This window comes from Hyperolius riggenbachi, chromosome 1 (assembly GCF_040937935.1).
Source record: "Hyperolius riggenbachi isolate aHypRig1 chromosome 1, aHypRig1.pri, whole genome shotgun sequence".
In the NCBI taxonomy this organism is placed as follows: domain Eukaryota; kingdom Metazoa; phylum Chordata; class Amphibia; order Anura; family Hyperoliidae; genus Hyperolius; species Hyperolius riggenbachi.
This window is the reverse complement of record NC_090646.1, coordinates 409,209,752-409,233,164: the sequence shown is the minus strand read 5'-3', so window position 1 is coordinate 409,233,164 and position 23,413 is coordinate 409,209,752. Positions and strand designations below refer to the sequence as shown.

Genomic DNA, 23,413 nt, shown 5'->3' with positions numbered 1-23,413 from the left:
GCTCGGAGGGGGAGGGGAAAGCTTGGCTGCCCCTCCCCTTCCGAGACCCCCCAATCCATGGACCATGCGGGCTGGTATAGTCAGGGTGCGGAGCCCCACGCGGCCGGTGCTCCGCATTCTGGCTATCCCAATCTGCATGGGGGACAAGGGGTTAAAGAGGTCTGGGAGGGGGGACCCCACGTCGTTTTTTTTAAATATTTCCCACACTCAGAACGAAGTAAGTAAAACTCTTCCCACTTGGGGGAATCTATGAAAATAAAACACTATTGTTACCTGTGCAAAAAAACTGACATTTTCCGCATTTAAAAGACATTTTTGGCCTTGAAACTTAAAAATCGATTTTCTCAAAAACTATAAGGTCTTTTTGAAAAAAATTTTTTTCCTCTTATTCCCACTGATCCCCTTAATATACCCTGTGAATTTGGTGTTCCTAAATTTTAAGCAGGCTTTGCTATTAACCGTTAAAGTCGGCGGGTTTTTAAATGTATATATTTTTCCTTTGAAACTTTAACATCGATTTTCTCAAAAACTATAAGGTCTTTTTGAAAAAAAATGTTTTCCTCTTATTCCTTCTGATCTCCTTAATAAATTCTCCAAATTTGAGGCTCTAAGCACTTAAGAGGGCTTTGCTATTAACCCTTAAAGTCGGCGGCTACCTAACATTGATCCATGCGTCAACTTTTCTGCTTGGCAGCATGACCTTACGCATTAATTGCTAGTAGTAATTTACGCGTAAGCCAATAACGTAACAACCTGAATTACGGTATTCTTACGCGTAATTGCGTAAGGGCTATGCGTAATTACAGACATGTACCGTAAATGAATGTCTACGCCGTAAGCGTAATTCCGTAATGCGTAATAGCGTAAAATTACGCGTAATGATCCGTAAGCGTAGTTTTTTTCATTACGCCCAGCACTGGAAAACTATTATGCCGACTAAAAGGAAAAACTGAACTGAGCTCACAGCAACCAGTTAGGTCATTTCTTTTATCACGTAAACTACCTTAGTAAAATGTAAATGTAAAGTTAGTATATGTATATATATTGATTTGAGGGGTAGGGAACAGTGTACTGACAGGCAGTGAAAGCACATGTATACCATGTACATAAAGTTCAGTTGAGCTGCAGATACCTTATTAAGCAGAAGGACGTACATTTAAAAGCACTGCTAGGAAAACTGTGCATGAGTTATTGTAATTTTACCGATATTCAACTATTACGGTACATTTTATTAGTAGAATATTGGTGGTGTTAACAATATTCTATTATCACCTATCTTAGCCTATTCTTACACTAACCCTTCCTTGCATGTATGCCTAGCCTTAACCTCCCCCCTCCCTATGCCTTACACTTATCACCCCCATCTATGACTAACACTAACCTTCACCCTTCCTAACAATAGCACTGCTGCTAACCATTGTTCCCAGTGCAAAATTTCAGTACAGAAGTATAGCCACTTTTTAGATGGTAAAGCCCCTATTCAGAAGTATTGCGGCCAAATAGCTGCAATTTAAATGGTACAGCCGGTATACAAAAGTATTGCGGCCAAACAGCCCTATTTAGATGGAACAGCTGCTATACTGTAATTGATGCAAATTAGCTGCTTCTTAGATGGTACAGCCACTATACAGAACGATTGGAACTATTGCAGCCAAAAAGTTGTTATTTAGATGGTACAGCTGCTATACAGAAGTAGTGGCTAAATAGCCACTATGTTTTACTGCGCCCAAATTACACAGACCTATTTAGATGGTCCAGCTGCTATATAGAAGTAGCGGCTAAATAGCTGCTACGTTGATGGTACAGTCACAGCCAATATATCCAGAAATAGCCACTATGTTGATTGTACAGCTGCTATGAAGAAGTATTGCAGTGAATAAGTCACTATTTCAGTGGTACAGCCTCTGAAAAGAATTATTGCGCCAAAATTAACAGCTGACACTGAAATGTTCTTGCGCTATTACTGATATTTCCTGTTCCATGGAGAAGGACGTTGCACTGTTGAGGGCTAAATAAAGTGTGAGACAGCCGACTGCAAATCAGGTCTTACAGCTTTGGAAATTAGAGTGTGCTATAAACCAGAGGTTTCAGATGTATGCTGGCTTTTTGAAGACATGATTTGTACAATGAATCATTTTCCTGAAGCGATGTACTATGGGATTGACTTCTTGCTCAACCAAAGCAGAATGGCAAAATATTACTTCTAATAGTTTGATTAGTGAAAAAAAGCCTCTACATTCTTACTAAACTGACTTCACCTTTCCCCTGTAAGCTTGTAGAGGCTTATGATGCTTGAATTCTGATTGGCTGGATTTTTTTTAACCACTTCAGCCTACAGTGTCGAAAATCGTATGCATCCGAGCAATGTTCACCGCCCATTTATTCACCAATAACTTTATTGCTACTTATCACAATTAATTGATCTATATATTGTCTTTTCCGTCACTAATTAGGCTTTCTTTGGGTAGTACATTTTGCTAAGAATTATTTTTTTCTAAATCCATTTTAACAGGAAAATTAAGAAAGAAATGGAAAAAATGCATTTTTTTCAGGTTTTTGGCTATTATAGTTTAAAATTAATACATGCTACCGTAATTAAAACTCATGTATTTTATTTGCCCATTTGTCCCGGTTATTACACCGTCGAAATTATGTCCCTATCACAATTTATGGCGCAGATATTTTATTTAGAAATAAAGGTGCATTTTTTCAATTTGCGTCCATCACTATTTACAAGCTTATAATTTAAAAAAATATAATAAGATACTCTCTTGACATGTATATTTAAAAAGTGCAGACCCTTAGGTAACTATTTATGTTGTTTGTTATTTTTTATTGTAATTTTATTTATTTTATTAAAACATGTATTTGGGTAATTTTTGGTGTGGGAGGGAAACAGATAATTTTAAATGTAAAATAATGTAATGTACTGTGAAAAATGTATGTGGGTGCAGTATACTATTTGGCCACAAGATGGCCACAGTCAAAAAAGTCCTGGAGCGTACGATCATGCTACCAGGAACTACAAGGAGGCCGTGAAACTGTTTTTTTTTGCAGAAATACAGCGGTCTCTGATTAGAGAGTGGCGGTTTATCTGCGGGGGACTTAGATCGGTGAATGGGAATTATATTCCCATTCACTGATCGGGGGGGGGGGGGGGGTAACACCAGGCAGCGGGATCGCGCGCCTCAGGCAGCGGCAGCTGCACAGTCTATCTGGACGGATATATCCATCCAGATAGACTTAAGTGGTTAAATACTCAACATTTACTATAATTACCCATTGCGCCAAATAATTCCAAAGGGTCCACACACTCTAATATACCAAGTCCTGTTTTATTCAGTAAACGTGACACATAACCATTCCAAAACCAACGAGATGTTTTGAGGCCCTGAGAATGGTAACCATTCTGTACTGTTTCCTTAACACAGGGGACCCCTCGGGGCCCCGAAACTAGTCGTTGGTTTTGGAATGGTTATGTGTCACGTTTATTGAATAAAACAGGACTTGGTATATTAGAGTGTGCGGACCCTTTGGAATTACTTGGATTACATTATGGGTCCTGCATCTAACGAGTGGTGTGGGACACTTTCTCTGTGTACTGCAGTGCACCAAGTAATCCGAACAGCGCAAGGATCATTGGGAAACACATTTTATCAATAAAGATTTGATATACCATATTTATACTACAATGTGCTAAGAAAATTATTCATTGCATTCTCCTGGAAATCATCTGCAGTTTTCTTACCTAAAAACTGTTGATGGTGTTGGCTTTGGGCAATTACAGTCTGCTCAACAGAAGCACCGGTTTGTTGTCCACTTCCTGCAAATCCATCTCCTACTCCATCCACTTTCTGCATAGGCTTATACCTATCAAATGAAAAAAATGTACAATAAGCATTTTTAATATTTAAAGTGGAATATAACCCTGCATTTCAACTTTGCTCTAAAACATTATTTACAGTATATTATATGCAACCAGCATTTTTTTTTTTACTAGACCAGCATTGGAAGGGTTACACAGGGCTTTAAAGTTCCTTTAGATTTCTGCAGACGCATCCAAAGCTGAAAAGAGATACATTTTGTTTACAGAAATGTATCTAAGTGTTTAATGTGACTCATCTCTCTGACTGAGAAGGAGCTTGGAGGACTGCCAAAGAGTGTGTAACTGTTTATCAATAGATACATAGAATGTAACAATCTGAACTTCTGCATATCTCTCCACGGAACTTGAAACGTCTGTGTTTAACCCTTCCAATGCTGGTCTAGTAAAAAAAAAATGCTTTTTGCATATAATATGCTGTAAATAATATTTTAGAGCAAAGTTGAAATGCAGGGTTATATTCCGCTTTAAACTTGCCTAAACCATTAGTACAAATTTGATGGTAAACTATTTATCTCAAGCAGTAGTAAAACACCTAAGGGTAGAGAGAAAATGATTAACACAGCCAGCCACAACATAACTTCCATGGACGTTCTCTGTAGTAAAATTGAATTCCTGACGGATCCCTATTCACTTACAAATACATGTAGAGGAGTTTGTAGACACTAAGTGGTTCACTAATTGAGATGGCGTCACTGACTGAATGATACCATTGGTGAACTACCTTACCTGAGTTTAGCGGTTGCTAAAAATCTCAGTGTTGAGCAAACTGAAGTACAATAATTATCTAGCACAATTCAGCTCAATTCAACTGACATAACACACACTGTAATCAACCAATTGCTGCTTTTATTTGTATCCAGTGGATCACTAACTCAAAATTACATGGGTTAGATTATATTCTCGTCAAAAGAGGTGGATACTAAGTGTACATATTGAAGGTTTCAAGAATGATGAATGGGATATACTGTAGAAAGGAATTACAGAGAAAGAAAAAGTCCTAATTGAAAAGACTGTGAGGAGGTGGCCTAAGTGAAAAAACGAGCTCATGTGTAGAAGGAAATTTGTAGTGTAGTGCGTAGATAAGTGATGACATACGTATATGGAAGGTACAAACAGCAAAATGCTTTACTGATTAAGAGCTTAAAGTGAACCTCCAGACTAAAACTCTATTCAGCAGCACTGAAAAGGCTTGGTGTTTCTTTAACAGTTTCACAGCATCAGAACTTTGTTTTTCTTACCCAAGCCTCATTTTTAGCTGCACAGAAAAAAACTGCCTGGGCATTTTTCCTATGATGTTGTGCAAAGCATAATGGGATTTCTGATGTTGTTGTTCTCATTCTGCTGTTTTGGTGCAATTTTTTTATTTTTAGATTTTGAATTTGAGATTTGAAGCCTAGCGCGTGCAGCTGGGATTGGTGATCAGGACACAGGACACTTGGAACTGTGTCTCATGCTCCCTGTCACCTCCTTTCAACCAAAAAGATGGCAGCCCCCATGAAAAAGATGGCTGCACCCATGAAATCTCAAACATTTGCCTGTTCTTTGAAAACAGGGTGGGAAAGAGATATCTTTCTTTTACCTATCTATTTTAGTTAACATAACTAATGTAACTTAATGAGAGTATGTTTGTTTAGGCTGAAGTTCCCCTTTAAAGCATACCTGAAGTGACAGGAATATGGAGACTGACCTATACATTTCATTATAAACTATGCAAATTGTCTGGCTGTCCTGCTGATTTTCTGCCTCTCATACTCTTAACCATAGACCCTGAACAAGCATGTAGATCAGGTGGCTCTGACTAGAGTCTGACTGAATTAGCTGCATGCGTTTCATGATTTAGACACTACTGTACTCAATGAGATCAGCAGGACGGCCAAGCAACTGGAAGTGTTTAAATGGGTTAACAGCACAGTTGAGGAAATACTAGAGTGCAGTCAGTGTGTTGGTAAGCCAGAGGAGGAATCACATTAATCAAGAGATGATGATGAAGGAGCTACCGTAGCATTTTTCTAGTACCATGTGTATGGAGGTGACAAGTATGGGATATTTCTGAAAGAAATATGACAAAAGGTTGTTGATGAGTGAATGTGAGCTTTGAATGCATAACAAGGTCACACAACAGATGAAGCAGACAATTTCAGTCAGGGTCACAAAATATTATAATAGGATCAGAAGCTGGGATGGAAAAATAGATGTGTGCATTACTTGCATAAATGTGATACTGATATACTACCTGCATAAGTGTGATAGACAGTATTAATGTGCATTACCTGTATAAGTGTTATATACAGTATTAATGAACTTATTAGCTGCCCAGAGCCATACAAAATAAAACTTAAAAGGAGTCCAAGAATAGTGCCTTTTGGTACACCAAGAGAAAGCAAACTTTGGAAACAGTTACATTAAAGAGGAACTCCAGTGAAAATAATGTAATAAAAAAGTGCTTCATTTTTACAATAATTATGTATAAATGATTTAGTCAGTGTTTGCCCCTTGTAAAATATTTTAAATCCCTGATTTATATTCTGACATTTATAACATGGTGACATTTTTACTGCTGGCAAGTGATGTAGCTGCTGCTTGCTGTTTTGGAAGTTGGAAACCACTGTAAACAGCTATTTCCCACAATGTAACAGGGTTCACAGACAGGAAACTGGCAGAAGTACCTCGGTACTCAGAGCTTCTTGTGGGAGGGGTTTCACCACAATATCAGTCATACAGAGCCCCCTGATGGTCTGTTTGTGAAAAGGAATATATTTCTCATGTAAAAGGGGGTATCAGCTACTGATTGGGATAAAGTTCAATTCTTGGTCGGAGTTTATCTTGAAAGGGAACCTGAAGCGAGTAAATTTATTTAAAAGAAACACGTGATGTAGCTGCAAATACATATTACATACTAACCTCACCGTCAGTTCCTCTCAGAGGCTTACCATTTTCTTTTTACAGTGATCCCTTCCAGTTCTGACAATATTTTGTCAGACCTAAAATATACCAGTTGCTGTCAGTTATATATCAGCAGCTGTCAGTTAAAACTGAATGTGCAAGTTAATGTCCATGTTTCCCTATAGCTCAAGTAGGTGACATTACAGTTTAACAGTGTGCTGACCAGGAAGCTGCTATGGGGTAATGGCCATTTTTAAAATGGAGGACGGAAAATTCCATTGATCATAGTGGACAAATGGGACGCAGGAGAGGAGAAAGAGATTGAGGAGTAGACTACACAGGAGGCAAGTATGACCCGTGTATGGTTATTTTGACTTTTTATTTTCAGTTCAGGTTCTCTTTAAGATTGACAAACAGTAAAAAGTCCAGCCAGAAAGTTAAAAGGAAATTCAAGGGGATACAGCACTCAGTGGTCAACCATTTTAAATATGGAGTATGGAGAAGAAGCCTTCAAATAATGCAGTCAGTAGATCATTGTCAGCTTTGGTAGGGCCAGTTGTAGGGCTGGTTCACACGGGCTTCTGGACAGCGTCTCAGCTAAATGCAGAAAAGCATTTAGTGTCCTTCTGCGGCTTTTAATGACTATAGTCATTTTTCACCCCAGCGGGACACAGAGGCGCGACGCTAAGTAACCCTGGAAGCTGCATGTTGCTTTTAGGATTGCCTGAATGCAGTGTTCATGCAAATAATGGTAAACGAAGGTAAAGACGTTGCTCAGTCACTGGATTGGGCAGCGATTTAATGACCAATGCCGTAGCCAGCGGTACACATCCTGCAATCAATCGTGTGAACCACCTCTTAGTTAAGGATTATATTAAAGGGAATTGAGCAGGATGATATAGAGATTTATAAGACAATTCTAAATGGATAAGTTACCCAAATAATCTGGATGCAAATAGCCAGCTGGAAAGGGCCGTGGATCCAAAAGAGAGTTCTCTGAATACTTCTGCCTTTCTTAACATGAAAACGTTGACTCTATTAGCATTTCACTACAATGTAATCTTGTCAGTTTATTTGGGAAAATAGTTTTTAAAAATATTTTGTAGCAAAATAACTTACAAAAATATAATTAATAATTGAATATAAAAAATCCACGCACTTTGCTGTCAAATCTTTATAGAGCCAGGAATGAAATCTTAGACGTTGCATTAAATCAAAATATACTGTTGTGGTTCAATGTTGCTCATTGTTGACCACTACTATGGTAGTAAAATAAAATAGTAATTACGGTAAAAAAACACCCACACTTCAGCTTAAATAAAGCATTCTGCAAAACCCAAAGACAATGCAACTGTCTATAGTGAAAATATGTCAAGCCTAAGAATAGCCAAACCTTAGTTTTATGATTTACACCATTTTTAAAATATACCCTGAGGCAGCATAGTGATTCTACAGCACATGAATTACTGTACTATGGAGATCTAAGCCCACATGAGAATGGATGTCCACCCACTTAGATGACATTAAAAGGCATCAGAACACAGTCAACAAACTCTAATTAAAAACTTCCAGTAAAAGCTCAATTAAGCTGCTGGAAGAGAAATGAAGGGAGAAAAAAAAACATGATACTTTAAATATTACCCTTGAGCATGATGCACAAGATTATACTCCATGCAGACTACCATAGTTGACTACACATGCAAGCAATTTTTTTTTTAACCATGAATCTGTGCACAATTATCGTGCCTGCTGCATTTTTCATGCCTTCGCAGGTAAATTGCATAGCAATCACATCCCTATGCGATTTTTTCATGATTCGCTATTCAAAATATTTTCCTGGCCCTTTTTTCTTCCATAGGAAAACATATTGCACCGCAGTTATATACCTAATGGACTGGATGAAAATCTGAGTAGAATCATCATAGTGGAAAATCGCAACTGAATTGCAGCGTAATCGTGTTTCTCAGTGGAAAACAACCCCTAAAGCAGGGGTGTCAAACACAAAGTAGGCCAACATTTGGCACTGGGACCAAGCTGTGGGCCAACCTCAATTTGTAGTGGCCACCTCCATCCCTTATAAAGTTCACTGGTGTAAAATGCCACCCCTATACAGTTCGCCGGTGTCTAATGCCTCTTCTCTCCCTTATACAGTTCCCTTGTGCCCAGTGGTCCTCCCTCCCCTATACAGTTCCCTGGTGTTCAGTGGTCCTCCCTCCCACCCCTTAACAGTATCCTGGTGTCTAGTGGTCCTCTTTCTCCCCTCTACAGTTCCCTGGTGTCTAGTGGTGCCCCTCCCATCATTAAACAGTCCCCTGGTGTTTAGTATTCCCCCATCGCTCCCCTAAAAGTCTCATGATGTCTAGTGTTCCCCTCTCTCTCTTATACTGTTCACTGGTGTCTAGTCCTTTCCCCTTCTCTCCCAATATGGTTTCCTTGATGATCCAGGGCTTTACCTCCAATATAGCTTCCCTGGTGGTCTAGAGTGGGCCAAACATAATGCAAAGTGATTAAATGGCTTGAGGGCCAAACTTGTTGGCTCTGTGGGCCAAATTTGGCCCCCGAGTTGGAGTTTGACATGTATGCCTTAAAGTGAATGCTGCAAATTGCTACTTCTCCACAAGAAATCTGGGCCTTTTTATTATCCACCCAATCTTTTCTGCCTATAATGCTTTTCTGCCTATTCTTGCCAATAATGAAGATCATGTTAGGTAGGCCATATCCCATTTGCACAATGGCAGGGTCAGGCAGGCGAGAGAGGCTCCAGCCTCAGGGCGCAGTGTAGGAGGGGGCTCACAACTCACTCAGCTATCATTCCCCTATTGTGTTTGAACTAAAGCAATAGAAATAAGAAAAGGGGATACATGGCAGTGACTGCTAGGCAAATAACTAGAGATTAAGGTATTGTGGGGGTTGGGGACCCTGGGGCACCTCTTAGCCAAATAGCGATTTGTTTGTGATGGCTAGGGTGGGAGGAATGGAGAGGATGCAGGAGGACCTTGATCCAGCTCTGCATAATGGTTTTAGAGCTCTTGAAGCATTCAGCAAAGGAAATAAAGCTTTTGACTAAAAACAAAAGAACGTATTTAATAATGTACAGATTTCACAAAAACAATTATTTCACAAATAAATATCTAATACCTGCATTGGTACAGGATGTCATTTAATTGCCATTTGGATGCAGGAAGGTGACCTATCCCCAGAAAGAAATATTGGAAACGATTTCCAAGTAATATATATGTATATGATAAAGCTCTATTTCAAATGAGTGTTCAGGCACTAGGCAATATGAGATACCTCCATAAAAATTCAAATGACAAAATTATTTATCTGGGTCTCTCCAGCTGGCAATCTATGATAGACATTATTGGTTCTGCTTAAAAAAAAACATGTTTTTTTTTTATTCTGCTAAACTTTTTTTTTTTTTTTGACAAACACTGTCATAAATGTATAACTCCAATAAACGTAAATATAACATAAACCATTTCCACCCTGTTTTCTAATTTAATGTTACAATTGACATTACCATTAAATTTGCAACCAAGTATTTAAATTGCCATTCAGTTTCTATTTTGCTTCTGTACAACTATGCAGACAGTGCATAGAGCAGCATTTTGCAATAGTGACTGGGAAACTCTACCTGGGATGAACTGAATTTTCAATATGTACTCCTCAAATTTCAGTCTTCTTCCCCCAAATCACAGGAACCTAAGGTGCCCTAATGGAAGCTGCAAGACAGTCTTGCTTAAATGGTTGTAAACAAAGGACCTTAAAAATATCCCTGTGGTGGGTCATTACAACCCTATCTGGCAGTAAAACTGTACAGTAAACAGCGTTACCTTATCTGCTGTACTAGCTGTTCTTATTAATAAAGCTATGCCCATTTTTCACTTCTACTCCATCTCCTCACCCACTTATTGTTATTACTGGTCTCTAGTGTCATCACTGCCTGACCTTTGCACCAATACTGAGGCCAGGCAAATATCACAAGGACTAGGAAGATAACAGTCAAGTCAATGGTCTGGCAGACCTGTATTATGACTACAGTGGCTCACAAAGGCTCAGCAGAATCCATGTGACATCATGCAGTGTTGCTGAGATAGTAAGTCTATATACTATACAGCTTTACTGCCAGACGAAGACGGGGTAGTGACCCACATGGACATTACCTTTCACATGAGTTGTCCTGTCAGTTATAGTGGACAGCAACTGACACAGTTAAAAAGGGCCCTAGGGCTTTCAACTTCCAGAGAGTAACATGGGCAAAATAATCTGTGACAGATTGGAGGAAGTATATAAAAAAGGTGTGTGTAGCAGTGTTAAAAAGGCTGTGGCGGCTGTCCTCTGAAGAAAATTGGTGCTCACGGTGTGATGGTGGAGCTTGCAGAAAGCATGCTTACGAAACACAAAACTCGTGCTCTATGTGTACTTCCCCAGCAGAGGATATTCAGCGGCTTATACTGTGAGATGAAATAATCATTCATTCAATTAGTCCCTGAGAGAACCCTCGCCACAATAATGGAAGCCTTAAAAATAATGTCAAACAGAGATCAGTCATCTATTCCGATTCAAGGTGTTCATTTTCCACAAGCACTCTCAGAAGTGCTGGGGTCCATGACGGTAGAGGACCACAAGTGCCACTTTATTGACCTGCAAACCATGTACATACAAACCACTGAAATGTTATGGGAAAAAGCTAAATGGCAGAGGGAAAAGAAACACAGATGTACTACTGTGACTGTGTCAACACTTACAGTTGTAATTGGCAGAGTTTCAATGGCAGCAGTATGTCATTACTAATACATTTACAAAGATTTTACAAGGAATGAGAAAGACTTCATCAAGAAATAAAGCACTAAGTTATTAAAAATCATTAACCAGATAACAACTGAATGTTCCCATTAGGTGTACTTTGTTGTAGATTGTTAACATGGCTGGATTTCCACACAATCCACATAGGTTGAGGCCTTGGGCGGCAGAAGAGCTGGGGTGGTGCTGCAGCTGGCAGCAGATCAGCTGTTTTAGTATTTAGCTGTCTGCACAGCGATGTCCTTCTCCTCCTGGAGTTAGTCATGCACACTCTGCTGTCCGCCCCTCTCCTCCACTCTGACACTGAGAGAAGGACTGAGCAGAGCAGACCAGGGAGTTGAGGAGGATACACACACAAGACACATAGCTATGCGGGTGGAGGTGGCACTGTGAGGATCAAGGAGGTGGGGTGGAGTGGGGATTCACTTCCACCACACACTGCCTTATTCTAAGCTGCTTCAGTACACGAGAAATGAATGTTTCCTCAATACTGCCCCATCATCTGTCTGTACTATAAATTCACCCCCTCTGGAGTGAACACATGGGCGCCAATCTCTGCCCTCTACAAGGGACTGAGCTATCTCCCTCTCTTCTCCTCCCTCAAGCCTGTGAGTAACAGGAGGTTACTTGCACTATTTTTGTAAGTGAATCAACCCCTTTGATCTGGCTAAACAAACCCAGAACACAGAGCAGTGAATTTTTCTGCAATTATATGTGGAATAAAGACTTTTCATGGTGTGCTGTACAAGAGTTTGAGTCTGCTTTAACAGGGCTTGACAGACATTATTTCACTTTATGTGGGCAGAACCATAGTGTCTCTTAGAAGTCTTGTCAGGTAGGATAGACCAAGATGGTCTGCAGCTATGTGAATAGATGAAGAGCTGTAAGATATTGAATACATTTTTGATACATTGGGAATCTAATTCTGCTGCTCTTTCACCAATGACTAAAGTAGCAGAGAATTATAACATTTTTAGGCTGGTACACACGGACATCCGCCCGGCTTCCAGCTGCGTCTCAGCGGAAGCACGTTCTGGCTTTCGGCGGGGGAAAGTAGCCTTGGTGGTCCAGGGTCGCCTCAAAGTCGGGAAAAATTCTGATTAGAACGACGCGTTCACACAAACACCCGCCGGTAAAAGCCCAGGACAAACGCTCCCATTCACTTGAATGGGAGCGTCCAACAACGAGTCCCGGACGCTGATGGTAAAGGTATGGCGGATGTCTGTGTGAATCAGCTCTTTATATTATGAGTCCTTTACTGGTAGGACTGTACCCACTGCACGTACGTACCTTTGTTTCTGCTGCATGGGTTGCTGTCTCATAGCCATATATTGCATGTCCTCTTGTAACCGATTAAGAGGGGAATCTGGCTTGACACGAATCCCATAATAATGATACTTGGAGTTGCCTCTTTAGGAAAGAGGGAAAAAATATTTTCAAGTTGATAAATTAATATTACAATAAACGATTTATCAGGTAATTATTTACACAGTTTACTACAAAACAATACATCTACATTTCCAAAAATGGTCATTATTAGTGTAAATACACAAAAAAAATCTCAAAAGTGTGCACACACGGCAAGATAATGTCTACTGCATGATTCTAATTATGGAGAGCATGATTAGGTGCAAGTCTTATAATCTATTAAGTGCTGAGTGTCAGCATGAAAGCCTTACAAATAAGCAAGCTAATAATAATTGCCAGACCCAGGGATTATATTTACTTTATAACAGAAAGGGTAGAATACCTCATTTTGAAAGAAACATATTCGGACTGATTGGATGATATTTAAGGCAGTTGTCGGTGGTTTGCAGTAATACTACTAATCTCTCCTTTATTCATAGTGAAATGATACGCTACACTGATTCTAATTAGTTTAAAATACACAACTCTTAATTTATGGGTGTTCAGGAAACGTCAGTATTGAATGAATAATGTAATGAAATGTCAAATGATCAAGCTTCTCTCTTTTTTTCAAGTTTTCTTATATGATCAAGGATGGTTTGGTTAGCGATTTTCAGAATAGCACGATGGACAGATTATTATAACTACAAGTATATGAACAGTTGCTACAGCTATTATAAAAGAAAGCACATTTTATTTGACTATTGATGATTTATCTCCACTTCACTTATTCTGAACAGTGTTATTAAAAGTTCAGGAAACTTGCTGTGAGCAAGCTGTGCAAATAACCAGGTAGGAATTGTTGGCAATGCTGTGCTGTTCTAATTGTGAAATATGTTTCTAGACAAGACAAAGCACAGATCATTTATACTGTGCTTTTTTCCTGGCAAACTCAAAGGGCCGGAGTTGTAGCCACTAGGGTGCGCTCAGTAGGCAGTAGAAGTGTTAGGGAATCTTGCCCGAGGTCTCCTCATGGAATAGCTGCTAGCTTACTGAACAGGAAGAGCCAAGATTCAAATCCTGGTCTCCTGTGTCAGACAGAGCTCTACAGGGGGGAACAAGGATTAAGGGGTGGGTCAGCACCAAACGACTGTTAATCGTAAATCTTAAATGGTTGAGAAATTGAGTGTGCAGAACCAGATCCTAAACTTATGGAATAAACCAAGGAGGAAGGAGAGGGTCTGTATAGAAACCGCACCACTCATGAATTCATAGAATATCCAAAATCTTTATTTTGTACCAAAAGTCAATATAAAATGTAAAAAACAGAGGGGGTAAGAAGAGTACTGCATATTTAAAGTCAGTAAATTCTACTGAGGATCTATTGCAAAACTGATGTTTTGATAATCTGCTAGAGTGTTTTTTTTTCAGAATTTGTGAATATTAACACATATTGTGTTTTCTTTTCACTGTTAATCAGTTTGAATTTTCGGCACTTAAAATTATACTACCGAGTAGTATACATTATACTACCGATAATCGATTAGATCACTATATATTATACTACGGATTAGATCACAATATATTTTATTACTGATTTTGACTGTCCCCATTTAAAAGATATTTACTCCCCTTTGAAAATCAACATATTGTTGGAAAGTCGAGAGTCTAGGCTTTCATTTGCAATATGTCCCACATTGGTGCAATGCATGGTTCCTGAGTTAGGGGGTGTTGAATGAGGATTGTCCACTCCTTATAAAGTGGTATTCCCTGCTTTCCTGGAATCATTGTTCCCTTGCCTACTCACTTCGCTTACTGGGCAGCAGGCTTGGTCATCTCTTCGCTCTGACATCTCTTTATTCTAACTCTATGTTTGCTTGGATAGTGGACATTGCACAACAGGACCCTCGCCCCTTCGCTGGGCTTCGGGCTGGAAACTTCGGTTGCCAGGTTAGTGCTGCTGGCAGCCACGTGCAGTGGACATCCCTCGTTCAACACCCTCTAACTAAGGAATGGTGCATGGCACTGACAAGGGCATAATGCAAATAAAAGCCAAGATTCTTAGCTTTCCAAAAATATGTAGATCTTTCAAACAGGGGGCTGTCAAATCCAGTAGATGGAATGATATGTAAGTACCAAATTTTCTTTGCTGGCTTGACACTAGACAGTGGAGATTTGAGTCCGATCCTCAGATTTTTGTACAAGTGACCTGTCTTCTCTTGTTTGATCCTGATGGCTGCTTCTATAGCCCAGCCTTGGAACCGAGTAAGCCGAATACTACACTGTCAGATACACCAATCCAACTGTCAAGTACTAAAACTGACAGATACACTACTGCATCACCTATTTGTGCTGCCTATCTCTATGGCTGTTATAAGACTAATGAGCATTAGTACCTAATTATAGCTAGACATACAGTAGTTAGACATGGTAAACAATTGCTATCTACCTGATATTGATAATTTATCACCTCGCTAAAGTGTGCCATAAGGAACAACATAGTTTTGAACTAAATAAACTGTCTGTTGTTGGTGGTACATGAAGAAAATCATAAATACCAGTTATTCTCTTAACGTAACTAAAGCCTGGATTTATGTAAAATAAATATTTTTAAATGAAATATTTCTACTCCACTGGGAACACGAGTATAAACAGTTTTGGAGGATTATTTAGATCCCAGGAAAATGTGCTCTTTGTAGTCATGCTCAGAGCTTATCTGTTCTCAGCAGGAGAAAAATCAGTCAACTTTCTTTTACAACCATTTCCTAACCATTAGCAAAAATGACTTGCATACTAACCTAGTTCCCAGTCTTCTCGTTCGGAGTCCCATGAATATGGAACGGATAAGTTTTCCAAAAGAGGCAGCATTGACTGGGTCTAGCTTGTGCTCCTGACAGTGTCTAAGGTAATGATTGTAGAGAGTGCTTCTGGGGAGGCTTACTCCTTCAGCAGTTTCATAGTTGTCCAGCAGCCACTGGAGCTGCAAGAAAATGAAGGAACACTCACAATTAGCAGTTCAAGGGTAAAAGAAAACACTAATTAGAGCATTACTAGATCCACATGTCAAAAATGAATACCATACTATGTTGTTTATCAGAATAAAAATTACAAAATTGTTTTCTTTAGGTTTCCATATATGGAGATATATTTTAAAAGACAGGCCACTTAAATAGAACCCAAGGTGGGTTTGAACAATCCTATTAGGAGTAGGACACAGAGGCACATTCTGCATACAATGCCCAGCCTCTGTGTCCTTACAGTGCCCCCCCAGTCACCCCCCCCCCCCCATGCTCTGCTGTCCCCCATAAAAAAAACCACCAGGCTAGCGACACGCAGATTGTCACTAGTCGGCTGTTTACTTATGGCTATCTGTCACCGCCGCTCCCCCGCCTCCTCTATAGCGCGGCTCCCTGCCTGTGTCTCTTCCCTCCCTGCCTACGTAAGCTTCCTCCAATCTGCATGACGCTAGCCTGGAAATTTTTTTTATAGGTGACAGCAGAGCACGGGGGGAGCCTGGGGGGACACTGTGAGGGCACAGAGAATGGGCATTGTATGCAGAATGTGCCTCTGTGTCCTAATAGGATTTTTCAAACCCACCTCGGGCTCTCTTTAAAGGGTACTTAGTAACATAATAACATAAACATCTATATGTAGTCCTGATCCTACTTATCATCACTAGTAGACTGTGTTCCTAAGGATTAAAGGGCACCTGAAGTGAGAGGGATATGAAGACTGCAATATTGTTTCCTTTTAAATAATAGAAGTTGTCTGGCAGCCCTGCTGATATTTCTGGCATCAGCAGTGTCTAGATCAAGCATACAGCTAATCCAGTCAGACTTTAGTCAGAAGCATCTGATCTGCATGCTTGTTTAGGGTTGGTGGCTTATGCTAGGTACACTATACAATTTTCTTGCAGATTTACCTGCCAGATCGATTTTTTCCAACATGTCCAATCTGAATTTTGATCAATTTTCTGATTGATTTCCATAAAAGTGAATGGCAATTGATCGGAAAATCGATCGAAATTCAGATCGGACATGTTGGAAAAAATCGATCTGGCAGGTAAACCTGCCACAAAATTGTATCGTGTGTACCTAGCATAAGAGTATTAGAGGCAGAGGATCAGCAGGACAGCCAGGCAACATGCATTGTTTAAAAGGAAGGAAATAAATATGGCAGTCTCCATATCCTTCTAACTTCAGGAGTCCTTTAAGAATCAAGGGCTCTAAATGGCAGTTTCCCTGCAGTTGGACTGCAGGTAAACTCTCATTAATAAGTAATTAAAGGTTGAAGAAAAATACATCTTAGTGCAGGGAACAGATAACAAGATTTGTGTGTATGGAAGATGAATAACCCTTAAAGGGAACCTAAACTAAGATGGATATGAATTTTTTCTCTTAAAATAATACCAGTTGCCTGACTCTCCTGCTGATCCTGTGCCTCTAATACTTTTAGCCACAGCCCCTCAACAAGCATGCAGATCAGGTGCCCTGACTGAAGTCAGACTGGATTAGCTGCATGCTTGTTTCAGATGTGTGCTTCAGCAGGAAAGCCAGGTAACTGGTATTGTTTAGAAGGAAACATCCATATTCCTCTCAGTTTAGGTTCCCTTTACAAACTAAGCCCAAACTTTAAAAGTTAAATAGCAATCTTTAAATATAAAATAACACTATGAGATACCAGGAAAGTCCTATTATCATTACAACTATAGATACCATTGTTTACCTCATATTTATTTTCACTTCAGGTTTGCTAAATGGAAATTGATGGAAGATCGTAGTACCATACAATGAATAACACAATAATACCATGACTAATGTAACTTTTTTATTTCTATTATTGAAGTCTAGGTTTTCAATTAAAATTATATTAGCAAGAGCAACTGCTTTCATTTAAAACAGCTGGAAATCGTCAGTTTAAATCTTTGTTCCAGTTACCAGAAAGTGCTTCCAATTTCTTCTTCCCCCAAGTGGCTATTTGCTTTATAATTGCATCCTCTAGAGCAGAGTTCCCCAACCCCGTCCTCAAGGCCCACCAACAGTACAGGTTTTGCAGAAAACCACAAACATGCACAGGTGAGGTAATTAGTGTCTCAGCAGAGCTGATTATCTACCTCTGTGGATTTCCACAAAACATGCACTGTTGGTGGGCCTTGAGGACAGGGTTGGGGAACACTGCGGAGGACTAGTTCTATTTGCAAACTGTATACTGATGGACATCTCTATGAGGTTTTTAGATTTCATTGTTTTTACAAAATAAACTCAGTAGACATGTAAAGCTTGGCCAAATAACACTGATAAAAATGGAGGAAGGAAAAGCTACATTGTGCACAATCATAATTGGAGATTTCTTTGAACAGTGCAGAAATATATATGAAAATAGTCTGCATGGACTGTAACAACGACAGGAGTACTGTACCTCAGAAACAAAACCTCCTAAGTGAGCTTTCATCAGGAAAAAAAGACACACATACCGTTTGGTTGCACATCTGAAGTTCTTTTCAAGAGATCTTGATTTTTTTTTTCACCATCAATTCTTTGTGTAAAGAGCTGTGAGAGCCAATGGCCCTGCCTCACTTCTTGAACTTAAACCTGAGAGTAAACCAACTCCTGTTCTGGGAGCTCAGAGGTTGAGATAACCCTTTAACTTGTGGAGCAAGTATCAGACATCACTTTCAAACATCAGTTCTGTAGGTAAGGTAGCTTCAAGAATTTTCAAAATGAAAGATGGCAGCCCCACAAAAGAGAGATCGCATATTCTGCAGTTCTGGCCAGTAATGTGAAAAGCTTTGATGCAATAACAAAATTATGCTGCAATGAAGTAGAAGGGAGGTAGGTTGGCACTCATTCACTGTTGGCTAAGGCAGTGTGACCTGGATTGCTCAGCCGCAATGTGCAACCAACTTGCAGAATCCAATGAGTAGAAGAAAAGCACTGTGCAAAAAAATGTAATGCTTGCTAATTTAATCTTAATGACATGTATTTATGCTTGAAAAAAATATCTGTTTTCCCTTTTGATGTTGCATGTATATACGCTGTCTGTACCACCAGCCTGCAAACTAACAGGATATAAGCCCGACGAAGGCTGAAAGGCCGAAAGCTTGCTTATTTTTATTCATTTTTAGTTAGCCAATAAATGGTATCATCCTGATTTAAAACTTCTTGTTAATTAAATCAGAGTCACATACAGACAGCAACGGCCTAAGGGCCCTTTTCCACTAGCAAACACAATCACAAATCACAAACGCCAGCAATTGCGATTTTTCATTAATTTTGTAATGCGATTGCGATTTTTCATTTGTATTGCATTATCACTATTAAAATCGCTCCAGAAAGCGATTGCGATTTGCAAATCGAATCACTATAGTGGAAAATACTTCTCATGATTTCTATGATAAAGTAGCAACCCTAGCGATTTAAAAATGACTAGTAATATGCGATTTTGCAATTCAGCTGTGCAGTGGATAAAGGCCCTAACAGCCATTTTGCAGGATAAGCAGCTCACTCCCTCAAATAGGTCTCTGAGGAAGCAGGCTGCTTTTCCCGTGAAACAGCTGTTAAGCCATCAGTTACTTCCTGTTACCTTGCTGTCTGTATGTGACTCTGATGTGATTAAATTTGCAAGCATTACGTTTTGGTGCACAAAATGATGCTACTTAGATACATAGCCCATAGCAGTGATAGGCTCAAGTGATTTGCTTTAGGAGGACATGTGGAAGAAATAATGGATTTAAGTTCTGCCAACTGTCTTATGCTTTCATTGTTCGTCATTTGCTTCCCTTTGATGTTTCTGCTGCTGTGCTGTTTGGAGTAATGTAAAGTTCACTGTTACTAGAGCTTGCAAATCTAAGTAACAAGTGCAGGTACAAAGATTAGTAGAAGAAGGAGATTAATGCTCAATTATCTTGATTTCTCAACTGCTAATCTTCTGTTACCAAATTCATGTCATCCTGTTTCCTCAAACTGAGGGTTGGTTCAGACAGACTGCTGCTGGATAATATTTTACTTTGAGCTTTCATTAAAGCCACATAATACTTCATTAATTACCTCCTATTATTTACATCTAAAAAGTGTATCTCAAATTTGCCCCATCCTCGCACAAGAGATTACTAAAAGCAGGGCATCTGCCACCTCCAGAGCCCATAGCACACCTGAGAACAAATTCTGGTTCAAAAAAAGTGTCAACATGACTTAATAGGCTTACTTTCACTTTCCCCTGAAGCTTTACCATGTCCCTGAAAAGACAGGAAGCTGTGTCCTAATCATCTCTAGCTGCAGGGAGATTGCTCTTTAATCCCTGAGACTAGTAGATAAGTAGATTTGTTCTAGTCATCAGAAAGCTGCTGGGCAAAGTCAGGAAAAAATACCATGCATTAGGCATACATACTCCATGACATGACATTTGCCAGACATTGCAAAGTCTTTCATCCTGTGTGGCTGTACACAAGCTAGATTCTTGGCAGAGATGGTCCTCTGCCATGTTTAGTATAGCTTATATACAAGTCTTAAATATGTTTGATGATTCAAAGGGATAGCCTACATACATTGCAACAATATAAGGCAAATAACTGTTTCTCACTGTCAGAAGAACACTAGGAGCTTTGTACTGCATCAAGCACAACAAAGCTGGAAGCAGAGTGATTGATATTAGATCACATACCTACTAGACTCTGAACTGGTACAGATTGGTGCATTTCTACTGGACTCTGAACAAAACCTGAAAAAAGTGGTCCCTTAATGTGTTTGTCTGCCCATAGTTTTGCTAGTTACAGTGCTCCTGTTATGGATTATAATTTCAGTTTTTTTTACTGCTTCTTGACTATCTTGTTACCAACTGCCCTGATCTCTCTTTTTGACTAAACATGCCTGTGTGCCAGGCCCTGACCTTTTTGCCTGGTTATCCCATTCATCTGGATGACACCGACCCTGACCTTCAGCCTGTTCATAATTCTGTTTTCTGATCTGGTACACTGCTCAGTTTTCTACCTACAGTCACCAATAAAGCAAACCAAACGATCACAGCCTAATTTAGGGTTCACATTGGTCAGTGCAGAAAACACTTTTTCCACTCGGACACTATGCGCGCTCATCTGCATTTAAATGCGCACGTTTTTTCCACAGTAGCTGATTGCACTAGATCACAAAAAAAGTTTACTGCTTGTTATAATTCATGTGCCCTATACTATATCAAGTATGCTGAATTCAAATCTGAAATCAGATTTTGTCCCGGATATCAGGATCTGAAGTTATGTGCATAAACGTGATAAGCTGCATTCTCTTATTCTACAAAAAACACGGAATCTCTATAGATAACTAAATTTTGCCTTATAATTGCATGTTATTACCAAATCTTCATTTAATAGACATGTATACTTCAAAAGTGCTTTAGGCACTTGCTTTTTCATTTGTGATTGTTCGTTGTTGCCCGTTCCAGAAACCAGCAGTAGTTGGCCATCATACTGGGGTTGCACTGGTCTTGCTTTCTTGTTTCCATAACAGAAATATCCTGGTGGAACCTTAGCCCATGTTCATCACTCATAGCATCCAAAAGTGTTGGGAAGAAGTCCATAAGACATATAAGAATGTAAAAAATGAATTTTCTGTGACATTCAGCAGCCTAGTTGTTAGTATGCGGTTAGCATGCTGTTCACAGTTCTGCATATTTTTTCAGCTTGCTGGTTGCCCTGAAAGTTTTGCACACAAATGCCCAAAGCAGCAAGTTCAAGTGGGTTGAGTTTGGTTGAAATGGTGGAAGGTACACTTTCTGTGGATCAATAAGTGATTTATGTTTCACATTGTAATGGCCAACAGTGTGTTCAGGTCTAGGTGCCAATTCCTTTGCTTTGTAATGGTTGCTGTTTTCAGCGCTGTTTCACAGGCACAGTAAGCACAGAAATGTTGTATATCCCACTTGAAGGCTAAGAAGAGGTGCCACGACCTTCAGGTCACCGCAGATGTTCCATTGCTGTTCTAATTAGTTGATCACTTTCAAAATGACGTCCATATATGAATGTCTCTTTCCTTTCCACAGCATGAGCAAGAGGAACAGGTCTGATGTTACCATTTGCAGCAATACAGCTTTCAAGCTAGCTTTTCTTTAGTCTATGAACAATCTCCAATGCTCTGGCATGTACTGTATTTGCAGCCTAATGTCTGCATAACACCATTCATGTCAGTACAGAAGCTAATGTCTTTTTCCAGCTTGTAATATGCTGCTAACTTTGTGTGGTGATCACAAAAGTGTGAAATTGTTCTGCCTTTTTGTAGGAAAGGCCACTCTTGTAATCTGCAAGCTAACACTTCTCTTTTGGTATAGATAGGTCCCTAACTAGATCACCTAAATCTAAATTTCTTAGTGAATGTAGTTTACCATCATAAAACTCGGGTTCAAAACATTAATTGGGTTCAGCAACATCATCATCCTCCTGTTCATCCAGCCTGTCACTGTCAGATACAACAGAGGGGCTGGCAATGAATTGTCCGCATCATGTGGCACTAGCTTTAGAGCAGATCACAATCAGGATAGATGATTTATGGTTTATTCTTCTTTGAAAATCCAGCAATTTTAGTCATACAGAAGTAGCAGTCCGAGTGATAAGCTTTTGGTTCACGTCAACCACAGGTACATCAAAGGACATTTTATTATAATTTTCCCAATTCAGCACACCTCACTGCAGACATGAGCTCAAAACATGGGACCAGTGCTGTCCCTATCAGGCTCCAGGCTGATTAGCATGTGAAATCCCTCCCACCAGAACTGTACCTTCCCATGAGCATTTAGGCTGTAGTAGAAATACATCCCCTGGGGGGCAGGATACAGCCACACTTACTCCCAAATAAGTAAAAAGGAGAGTCTGCAGATTCTTACACACAGATGACGTTTGAGTTCAGATATAGAATAAACAACCTGAATTTCATGCAAATCGCATGTTTTATACCCAGTATTAAAATCTTTGTTGTGTAATGTTGCCATGGTGTCTGAAATTATATGAAATTATACAAAATTAGTATTGAAATCCAATTGACTTACATTGGTTTTAAGTTGTAATGCGAATTTACATGCAGGAAAATGCATGCGATTTGGACAAGTGTGAAGCCTCTCTGCCATATCCAACCCTCTTTCCAGGTGGCTTTTTTAGTCACCATTTCTATGTAGCTATTGATGATGTAGCTTCACATTCCATTCTGAAATATGTTGAATAGTAATAGATCGTCTCCATATACACAATAATTTTAATTACAATGTGCCATGCTGTATTAGATTTAAAAGCAGCTCTGCTTGCTCTATTAGAAGAGAAGGTTAAAAAATAAGTATTCATTAATAGTTCCAATGGATTTGACCTGCACACCCACATACTGTGTAAAGAACTTTAAGTGTAGCAAGTACTTTTCTTAACTTTAGAAATGTAAACTGTGATGTAGTTGCAGTAGTCTGTGTTTACACTGACCCAATGTTCCAAAGAGAGAAAGAATCATGAGATGTGGGTGGATG

At 39.5% G+C, this 23,413-nt stretch overlaps 1 protein-coding gene across 6 annotated transcripts in view; it reads right to left on the bottom strand.

Annotated features, from left to right (window-relative positions):
* RFX3 (regulatory factor X3) overlaps positions 1-23,413 on the bottom strand; it is a 367,918-nt gene that overhangs the window by 54,173 nt on the left and 290,332 nt on the right. For all 6 annotated transcript variants that reach the window (XM_068271397.1, XM_068271398.1, XM_068271396.1 and 3 more), the window contains 3 exons: positions 15,721-15,902; positions 12,866-12,985; positions 3,749-3,870 (listed from right to left, as the gene is read on the bottom strand). In XM_068271397.1, the coding sequence (XP_068127498.1) occupies positions 3,749-3,870; positions 12,866-12,985; positions 15,721-15,902 (424 nt within the window). The remainder of the gene's footprint in view (positions 1-3,748; positions 3,871-12,865; positions 12,986-15,720; positions 15,903-23,413) is intronic.